This window comes from Pelodiscus sinensis, chromosome 19, assembly GCF_052426305.1.
Source record: "Pelodiscus sinensis isolate ZL-2025 chromosome 19, ASM5242630v1, whole genome shotgun sequence".
Taxonomy (NCBI): domain Eukaryota; kingdom Metazoa; phylum Chordata; order Testudines; family Trionychidae; genus Pelodiscus; species Pelodiscus sinensis.
Genome location: NC_143070.1, coordinates 34,524,840 through 34,534,931, shown reverse-complemented (window position 1 = coordinate 34,534,931; position 10,092 = coordinate 34,524,840). Strand labels below are relative to the sequence as shown.

At 60.0% G+C, this 10,092-nt stretch overlaps 1 protein-coding gene across 1 annotated transcript; it reads left to right on the top strand.

The window, feature by feature from the left end:
* The first annotated feature begins 333 nt into the window (after positions 1-333).
* LOC149523129 (zinc finger protein RFP-like) lies at positions 334-8,404 on the top strand. The gene is made up of 7 exons (XM_089770531.1): positions 334-726; positions 1,266-1,469; positions 1,850-2,077; positions 2,570-2,592; positions 3,628-3,737; positions 5,978-6,052; positions 7,107-8,404. Exons 1-7 carry the CDS (start codon positions 334-336, stop codon positions 7,613-7,615), a joined length of 1,542 nt encoding a protein of 513 aa, XP_089626657.1. The 3' UTR covers positions 7,616-8,404.
* Positions 8,405-10,092: the final 1,688 nt, after the last annotated feature.

The following is a 10,092-nucleotide window of genomic DNA, read 5'->3' as shown; positions in this document are numbered from 1 at the left end:
GTGCTGCGATACTGGGTACTCTTGGGGGACGCTGCGGCTTTTTCTCTCTGTGCCTGGCTTCCCGGGGATGGTGTTCATCGGCCGAGGGGTGCCCGCGGGCGGTGCTGTCTCCCGTTGCCCTTTCGAAGAGCTGGTTTTTTAAAAACCCGGTTGTAAGCTGGGAATGTCGGTCCGTGGCTCCCGGCACGGGGAGGGCCGGGCTGTTCTCCGGGGCCCTCGGGGGCTGGAACCAGACGGGGCTCATTCCAGGAGGAGAAAGGCCGCCCGTTGTCTTCCTCCGGGACACGCTCCGCCGGCAGCCCCGTGAAAGCAGCCCGGCTCTCCCTGGGCACCATGGCCACGGTGCGGAAACTCCAGGAGGAAGCCGCCTGCCCCGTCTGCCTGGAGTACTTCACCGACCCGGTGTCCATCCCCTGCGGGCACAACTTCTGCCGCGCCTGCATCGCCGAGTGCTGGGCCGAGGCGGCCGCCGGCTTCCCCTGCCCCCAGTGCCGGGAAACCGCCCCCCGGAGAGACCTGCGGTGCAGCCGGGAGCTGGCCAGCCTGGTGGAGCTGGTGAAACAGCTGGCGCTCCCAGCAAAACCGGAGGAGCAGAGCCAGTGTGAGACACAAGGGGAGCCCCGAAAACGCTCCTGCCCGGAGGAGCGGCAAGTCGTCTGCGTGGGCTGCAGGGAGTCCGGGGTGCCCCCCGTGGTCCCCACAGAAGAGGCGGCTCAGACGTACAAGGTAGGACGCTCTCCGGAGTCGCTGCGTGTCCGTGCCTCGTTGGCGGGAGCTCGGGAAGGACCCGGTGCCGTCGGCGGGCCTCCTGCGGGGAAGTTTCTAGGCCAAGCGCTGTGGGGGGAATCGAGTGACCCCTTTCCCAGACAAACAGAGGCCCTGCCCATCCTGGCTAGTAATCTAGCTCCTTTTGGAACCCTGTTCCAGTCCTGGTCTGCACAGCATCCTGCGGCGAGGAGTTCCGCAGGTGAACCGCGCGCGTGGCATGATGAAACACTTCCTTCGCTGTGTGTGTAACCTATTCATTTCCTTTGGTAAATATGACTGATCTAGGCACGTGTTATAGAGGCAGGGAATGAGACCGAAACGAACGTGCCCTTTGGGGTGGGGGGGAGGTCTAAGGGCGCAGCTTTCCAAACACTAACGAGTCCGGGCGTGGACTCCGCTCGCAGCCCCCTCCAACGCCCCCCCGGCAGACAAGCCCGCAGAGCCCAGATCTGAAGCAGTAGCCTCACTCCACCGGGTACACAGCCTCACGTGGCTAGCGGCTGGCGTGTTGCTTGGTCCTTCCGGAGCTGTTCCCCTATCACACAAAGTTGACCGAGGTCCATTCCTCCCGAAAAAGAAACCCCAGCCGGCCCTTTTTCTGGTCCCAGGCACAAATCAAGGCCCGGCTTCAGGCTCTGAAGGCAGAGAGAGAAAAACTCCTGCGGCTGACCGAGACCGGAAAGATTTGCTGGGAATATCTGGTATGTACCCCCGGGCAGAGCTACCTGGGCCTGGAGTGGGCTGCGGGCTCTTGGGTCTTGTCTCTGCTGAAAACGCCATGGGCTGCGTTACCCGTAAGCCGGGTGTGCAGGAAGAGATTCCAGCACTGCCCCGAAGGTTCGCAGCGTGCACCTGGCTAGGTTTGTGTTTCTACGGGTGGTGCACCTCTGCACATGCCTTGCACATAAAATTATTCCGCACCTGGTTGGGAAAATGTCGAAGGAACATAGCGGAGGGGAGTAATTCTTCCACTGGTGTAGGACGGCTCCCCAGGAGGTCGCTGGGAGAATTCTTCCCCGCTCGGGGGCGTGGCTACCCCCATCTCTCCCCAGGATTGTCACCGGCCCGTTCCCGGTTGCAGGAGAAGATCGAACGGGAGCGGCAGAGCATCGGGGCTGAATTCCAGCACTTCCGCCAGTTCCTGGCGGAGCAAGAGCGCCTCCTGCTGGCCCGGCTGGAGGGATTGGCCGCCATGACGAGGCGGTACAAGGACGCGGTCGCCGGGTTTCCCGCCGAGATTTCCCGCCTGAACACCCTGATTGGCGAGCTGGAGGGGGCGTGCCGGCTGCCGGGGAGGGAATTCCTGCAGGTGAGGCGCGTGTCGCGACCCCCCCCCCCGCGGGCCCCGCGTGGTAACCGGAAAAGTCCCTGGAGGAGGGCCCCGCGCCCTGGAGTCTCTCGCTGATGCGCCCACCTCTCCAGAGCAACCCCGGCACCCACCCACCTAAATCCGGGGGGGTGACCGCTGTGCGAAGGCAGCTTCTGTAGCTCGCGCCGAAGCCAGTGGCCATCGCGTTGGCCTCTTGAAAACACCCCGGACGGTTTCGCTGCCACTCGATCCAGCCCGGGGCACGCAGGTCTCGGAGAGCATGTGTCCGTCCGTCCGTGTGTCCGTCTGTCCAAGAGCGCCGCCCGGACGGCAACGCCACGATCCCGCGTCCTCTGGTCGCAACTCACGGGGACAACGGGGCGTGCCAGGAACGGGACTGGGTTCCCCGGAAAGAGACACGTTCCCAGGCGGGATCTCTCCGGCCTGGCGCACGCGCCTTCAACGCCCTCTCTCTCTTCCTCTCCCTCCTAGGGCATCGGGATCACCCGGAGCAGGTAACCTGGCTCCCTCTCCACCCCCTCGCCTCGCCTTTTCGTTCTCGTGAGAGCCCCCAGCTGCAGCCGCCAGGGGTGCAGCGGGGAGCGGGGGCCACCGTCCCCGTCTTGCCTGCGTCAAGCTTCGTGAAGTGGCTTCCATATCTTCCCGCCGGTGCTTCAAGAGGCGCTGGGGGGAGACGGGGTCCGTTCCCGTCTGCCCGTAACCGCTACGCCCAGGGGGACGGAAGCCGGACTCCTCTGTGTGTCCTAGGGGCTCTACTGCTAATAGCGCAGCTCCAAACGGAAGGAGCCGGAGGTTGATTGGCGGAGGATCTCCGGCAACTTTCAGAACAGAGGCGTCCGGCGCGGAGATGCCGGGTTATAAGTCTGGAGGGACGGGGGGCTTGGAACTGTGAATTGGTTTTCGAATCAATGCGTAAGATCGGCCAGGCGGGATCAAAGCAAAGACCCATCCAGACCCGTGTCCGGTCTGCCCACAGTGGCCAACACCAGGGAGGGAACACAACAGGTAATCCTCACGTGATCCCTCTCCTGTCACCGATTTCCAGACACACAGAGGCCAGGGACACCCTCCCTACCCATCCTGGCTAATAGCCACTGATGGACCTAACCGCCATGAATTTATCTACCTCCTTTTTCAACTCAGTCCTGGTCTTCCCAACGTCCTGTGGCGAGGAGTTCCGCAGGTTGGCCGCGCGCTGTGGCAAAAAGGTGTTGAGTGAGTTTAGTGGCAGACAAAGGGGGTTTGGTGGGTTGCAATGCTGCCTACATTTGGGACGGAGGTGCCTACATCCCGTGTGGGTCTGGGCCTAGTCGTCTCGGCGGTCTACGGCTGAAGACTGATGATGGGGAAGCAAACACGGCCTATGCCTCGCTGTCACCGTCTGTGAGGGTAGGACACACAGAGGAATCCATTCCCGGGGTCCCCGGGGCAGCAGCCAGGGCTGGCGGGAGGTTCCCGAGAAAAGGCAAGTGAGCCGTGGAGAACAAGGAGCAATGAATGCAATTCACGGCGGAGTTTTCTCTCCCTAGGGGCGAGGCCTTCCTGCCGCCTCCGGGGATGTCTCCGGAGCTGGAGAAGAGACTCGGGGATTTCTCCCAGCAATCTGTCGCTTTAAAGGAGGCGCTGAGGCAATTCAGAGGTACTGAGAGGGGAGGCAGGAGGAAAATCGAGACGTCTCGGAGGCTACGGCCCCGTCTTTCACAAGATCCTGTAAACCTCGATTTTTGAGGAACAAGGCGTCTTGCGAAAGACTAACAAAGGCTAGGGACACGGTCCCTACCTCTCCTGGCTAACAGCCATGGATGGACCTAACCTCCATGAATTTATCTGGCTCTTTTTTGACCCCTGTTCAAGTCCTGGTCTTCAAAACGTCCTCTGGCGAGGAGTTCCACGGGTTAACTAGTCTGCGTGGGGGGGGGGGGGAAAATTCCTTTTGGTTCATTTTAAGCCCGTGTCCTATATTTTCTGGCAAATGGCCCCTTCTAGACGGAGCTTTTTATCGGCAAATCCTCAGAATCCTTCCGCAGAAAGAATCGGAAAACGATATGCAAATGTGAGCGCGATTTGCATATCCTCTTCTGCAAAAACGCGGCAGCGTGGGCTCCGTTGAGAAGAGCCAGGCACCAATATAAAACCCCACAGAAGAACGGGACAGGGACCGGTGGAGAGGGAGGTGGGACTTTTTCTGGAGCCCGAGAAGTCTTGAAAGGTTTGGAGGATTCAGAAACAAACCAACGGGAATCAGACTCCGTGCGTCGGTCCCTTGTTTCTCCTCCTTCCTGGGAAATGAGGGATCCAGACAAGGGAGCAGCTCTGGATTTAAGAGAGATAAAAACAGCGAAGTGGCCAGACTGGGCCAGTGTCCAACAGTGCCCAATGCCAGGCACCCCAGAGGGAGGGAACAGAACAGGGAATCCTTACATGATCCCTCTCCCGTCACCCATTCCCAGACAAATAGAGACCAGGGACACCACCTGGCTAGTAGCCATGGATGGACCTAACCTCCATGAATTTATCTGGCTCTTTTTTGACCCCTGTTCAAGTCCTGGTCTTCAAAACATCCCCCGGCGAGGAGTTCCACAGGTTAACTGTGTGCCGAGTGACGACAAACTTCCTTTGGTTTGTTTCAAACCTGCTGCGTCTTCATTTCGTTGGGCGACCCTTTGCTCTTATATTGTGGGAAGAAGTAAATACAGCCTCTCCCCGAGTTACGAACGAGTTACAGACCACACACTCGGCAAACACCGTTCGCAACTCGGGGACCGGCTGCAACTTTTCCTTAGTCACTTTCCCCACCCCACTCACGATTTTACAGACCTCTGTCCTATCCCCCCTGAGTCTCCTCTTTCCCAAGCTGAAAGTCCCCGTCATTTTAATCTCTCTTCCGACGGGACCCGTTCCGAACCCCTCCGCATTTTGCCGAGTAGGACCCTACCGATGCCTGCCGGGCCGTGACGTTCTGCTCTCTGGCGTTCTTTCCCCCAATTCACGCGTCCCAGGGGACCCCAGCCTGTCTCAAACGGGGGGTCCTGACCCAAAAGCGAGTTGCAGGCAGGTTGCAAGGTGAGTTTTTTTGGGGGGTAGGGGGAGTCGTACTGCAACAGCAGCAGCACAAAGGCAAAGGTACCGGTACCCCCCCCATAACCTTGTAACCTTGTGCCCCCCCGCCACACACACACACACACACACACACACACACACACACTCCTTTTTGGGCCGGGACAGTTCAAATGGAAATCGCTGAAATCGTGACGAGGATTCTCGGCAACACCCCTCGCTTGTGAAATGGACCGAACCGGGTAGCGCCTTTTGGATGACTGAATGGGGGGGGGGAGGGTGGAGATGCTGGAAACAGACTCAAGAGGCGGCCGTCGGCAGACCTGGGTTTTGTTCTGGCTCCTCCACCGAACACCGGTGAGCGAGCTGGGAAAAATCAATTCCCCTTTTTCCCCCCGTGCCTCAGTTTCCCCTTCCGAACCCACGAGGTTCTATTGCCTTCTGCCTGGCCGCCGCCTCCACGCACAGGGAGGTTTCTGGCTTCCGGCAGGAAAGCATCGGCGGTACATCACCGCCTTGGCCTTCTAGACATCCACCTGTAGACCTCGCGCCTCCCCCCCTTCCCCGCGTCTCGGTCACTTCCTCCGTCGTCCGCCGGATTCACACCGAGGGGCCGGGCTTAGCTCAGATTCCCTTTCCCGTTCACCTGGCTTGGCTCAGCAAGTTTCCCCTCCGCCCCTTTCCCTTACAAAGCTAAACACGGCCATCCTAGACGCGTAGGGCACGACGGGACCATCGGGTCCAGCCCCCCGGCCTCCGTCGGCAATGTGTCGCAGGAGGAGTCCGGGCGTAAAATGACCGTCTGGTGTCTCCCCCCTCTAGAGACACTGGTGAGAGGTCTGGAGACCGGCGTGGGGAGATCCCCGGCGTGGGGCGCGGACACCGTAGGAAGAAAAGGTGAGTCTGGGCAGGCATCCGACCCAGCGACTGCCAGGGGGTAAGAAGGTGACCCCGACAAGAAAGGGACCCCCACGTGCTGTTCCCGGCTGTCCCGTGGCTCGGTGTTTAGATCCGAGCGGCGTCAATAAAAGCCCCTCAGAGAACCCTTGCTCACGAGGTCGTGCCGGGAAGCCGTGCAAAGGGATACAGCCCTGTTTCGACACACGGGGTCGTTCGCACGGACAGCAGAACAATGCTTTAATCGAGGCCAACGCACAAGCGACTCAGCGATAGGAATACTAGCCGGAGTTAGACGCTGTTGCTCGGGAAAGCGGGGGAACGAAATGGCGAAAAACGGTAGCCCGGGATTTTTTCTGGAATGGTGGAAAAGTTGCACAGATTTCTATAGGGATTAAAATATAGGTCCGCGTCATCCCCAGCATGGTGTGGGCGGAGGGGGAAGAGGGTCGCTTATGTAATCTCACGGGCGGGGGACGGGCACAGGACCTAGGGTTGGTGGGGCAGCCCCTGCAGCGGGTTAATTTGTGATTGTTACAGGTTTTTCCCCCCGTTATGTGCGGTATCATTTTTATTCTATGCGCCAAGGTGTGTGCCGATGTGCACCACCCAGAGAAGCACATGCTACGGGCGATCCGCTGGGACGCATTTTAATCTTTCCTGGGCAGCTCAGCTCCCAGGGAACCCTCTCTCCCTTCACCCTGGCCCTCAGACCTCTCAACCCTGGGTGGCCAATTGATCCAGCCATGCTGAGACTTCCCCCGGAATCAAAGCTAGCGCCACGGACAAACAGAGGCCAGGGACACCATTCCTTACCCATCCTGGCTAACAGCCACTGATGGACCTAACCTCCATGAATTTATCCAGCTCTTGTTTGAACCTTCTTAAAGTCCTGGTCTTCACAGCATCCTGTGGCGAGGAGTTCCACAGGTTGGCTGCGTGCAGAAAAACCTCATTTGATTTGTTTAGTGGGCGGGGGTGAAATGGCCCCGGCCTCCCCCAGGGCCGAGCTCTGCCCCTGATGGTCTGATTCTCTCTCTCCTCCCCCCTGCAGCGGATGTGACCCTGGACCCCGCCACCGCCCACCCCCAGCTGGTCCTGTCGGCGGACGGCAGAGGCGTGCGGCGGGGCCCCGCGCCGCAGGACCTGCCCGACAACCCAGAGCGCTTCGACGCCGTCCTGGCCGCGCTGGGCCGGGAGGGCTTCCGGGGGGGCCGGCGCTCCTGGGAGGTGGAGGTGGGCGTCGGGGGGGTCTGGGCCGTGGGGGTGGCCCGGGAGTCGGTGCGGCGGAAGGGGCGGATGAGCCATTCTCCGGCGCAGGAGATCTGGGCGGTGGGGCGCTGGGGCGGGTGCTACCGAGCGTACGCCCCCGGCGAGACGGTGCTGCCTCTTCCCGGGGTGCCCCGGAGAGTCCGAGTCACGCTGGACTACGACGCCGGGCGCGTGGCCTTCTTCGACGTCGGCAACCACGGCCCCATCTTCGTTTTCCCGCCCGCCGCTTTCGACGGGGAGCGGGTCTTCCCTTTCTTCCTGGCCGGCTGCCCCCTCCGGCTGTGCCCCTGAGGTCCAACTTGCTCTTATAGCTCGCAGGGGCGGGGGGGGGGGGGGTATGTAAAACTTCGCATAACCCGCGGGTTATATTCGCTAAAATACGGTAGTTCTGTTTTCAGCGTCTTTTCTGTTAAAAAATACCCCCCTTTTTGTTGTTGGTAAAGCAATGCAGCCTCTAAAACGTCACCCAACGTCTAGGCCCTCGGGATGTCTTACTAGGGAGAATCGAGGTTTTGAAAGCAGGTGGAAGAGGTGCAATTAGCACAATTGGGCGGAGTTTCTTTTACCCGGTTCCCACGAGATCCATTTCCGGTATCTCAACCTCTTTGCGCGAAGAAGGCAGGCGAGACTTTTTTTTTTTTTCCTGAAGGAGGAGCTGGACGTTTTAGCGGCTGGTTGGGGATTTCGGAGCCAGACCCGCACCAAAGAACAGGGGAACCCGAAGGGAAGGGGGGGAAAAACAACAATAAAACATTGGTGGGACGAGTTTTCCCGGTTTTTAAGGAAACAGGGTTGAACGCTTTCAGGAGACGCAAAATCGCTGTTGCTGGCAGTTCTCCTGCGGGGGGCAAGAATTTCCGGTGCCATCATTAGGTTCCAGAGTAGCCCTTGCCATCAGTGGGTGAGTGGAGACGGTGAGGCTGCTGCTGAAGACCAAGGAGAAATTTCATCCTGTCCCTGAGGAGTCGTTCACAGGGCTGGGTGCAAAGCGATGCGGCTGGGGGGGCGCCTTTATTTCTTCCGAGAAGATGGGCCGGACTTGGCTCGGGGCCTTAGCTCCATTTTTTCCTGGTTTTTTTTTTTTTTTTTTGGAAAATAAAAGGAAAAGCTGCAGGCTCTGTTGAAATCGGTGCTCAGGGGGGTGGGTGCGGCTGGGGGTGGGGTTCGGGGTGCAGCCGGCCCCCGGGTGTCAGAATAAGCCAGTTGCCCCCCCCCAGGACCCACGGTTTCACCCCGGCTCCTGCACCCGCCCTGGCCTGCGGGCGCTTGGCCAGCAAGGCCAGGGGGACGGACGTCAGTGCAGGAGCGAGGCAGGCTGGGCCTGTCCCCACACTGGGCCAGCGGGGGCCCCCCGGCCGCACTGGGGGGGGACCCCTTGTTCTTATGTGCTGGGAACTGGGGTGCTCTGGTCCGGCAGGCCCAGGGGCGTTCCTGGATCGGAGCGTCCCGGTGCGCTGCAAGGTGGGGCAGCTGGACCCCATATGGTGGGGAAGTGGGGCAGGAGCTGGAAAGTCCAGGGCCTGGCCCAGTGGGGCAGTGCCAGGAGGCCCGGTGGAGCCAGAAATAGTCCCCCTTGGTCTGGCAGGTCCCTCATCCAGGACCGGTCGGGTGCCCGTCGGGGGAAGTCCAACTTGCCCTTGCATTTCGGTGCACGTGGGTTGGGAGCCCGACCCCCACAACTGGCCACTCTCGGACTGGGGTGGCTTACGTTCACCGTCGGTGTAGAACAGCGGCGGGCACTCATGTCCCCTCTAACGTTTCCTGCCCACGTGCGGAATAAACTTTGTTCTGTGCACCGAGGCCTGGGTGGGTGTGCACCACCCACAGACCCGCACGCTGTTGGCAACTGTGCTAATACACTGGGTGCCCTTGGAATCTCTCCAGGGCAGCTCCACAAACACTCGGCTTATAGGGAACACTGGCTGTGGCTACGGGTACAAATTTTGTACCCGCGCCGGGCTCTGTGTATAGTCTAAACCAGTGTTTCTCAGCCAGTGGTAGGGGACCCTTAAGGGTACTGGAGAGAAGTCTGGGGGGGACGTCCCCACCCCGACATGTGGAGAAAAGTTTGACAGCGCGTGATTAGTTTTGTACTTTTTTACCCCCCCCCGACATGTCCCCCCCCCCCGCTCGGCCACCAGGAAGTTGTTTAAACAAACGTGTTGCAACGGTAGGAAAAAAAATTGCGTGGGTCTGAAAACTGTAGGGACTGGGGGACTTTTCGGGTTTTTTTAAAGGGGCACCCCCGGTCTCTAACGCCGAGGAACAAGCGATGGGCTGCGGGAAAGTGTGTGTGTGTGTGGGGGGGGGGGGGCTGCCGTTTTCCGGTAGCCTGTTGCAAAGGCAGCACCCATGGAGGGGAGGGGATGTACCCCGGTGCTAGGGCTGTGTTACCCAATGGGCAGACTAAGCAGGTGCTTAGGGGGACCCGCGAAGTAGGGCCCCCCAAAAGAGATTTGCCGGGCCAGTGTTTTTATTTTGAAGGACACATGGGGGGGGCACCCCCATCATCTTTTCAGTGCTTAGGGCCTCTAAGAGTCTTAATCCGACCCTGCCTGGAGACTTGGGGGCGGGGCTACCCCTGCCCTTAGCCAGGGAGCTGCAGGGGGCGGTCGCACCCCAACTCTGGCTTCCTCCCACGACGGCCGGAGTCTGTGAGGGGAGGGCGGAGCGAGTTCATTTAAAGGCGCAGGGACCCTTTTTTTTTTTTTTTTTTTTTTTTTTTTTTGGTGAAACCCCTTTCTCCCGGCCTGGGGGGGGGGGGGGGG

What these genes read in the sequence shown, in the direction of transcription:
- LOC149523129 (XM_089770531.1), top strand. Translation starts at nt 334, where the DNA reads ATGGCCACGGTGCGGAAACTCCAGGAGGAAGCCGCCTGCCCCGTCTGC. An exon ending in AGGCGGCTCAGACGTACAAG is followed by an intron (nt 727 to 1,265) that starts GTAGGACGCTCT and finishes TCACGTGGCTAG; the next exon opens with CGGCTGGCGTGTTGCTTGGT. An exon ending in GGACACCGTAGGAAGAAAAG is followed by an intron (nt 6,053 to 7,106) that starts GTGAGTCTGGGC and finishes TCCCCCCTGCAG; the next exon opens with CGGATGTGACCCTGGACCCC.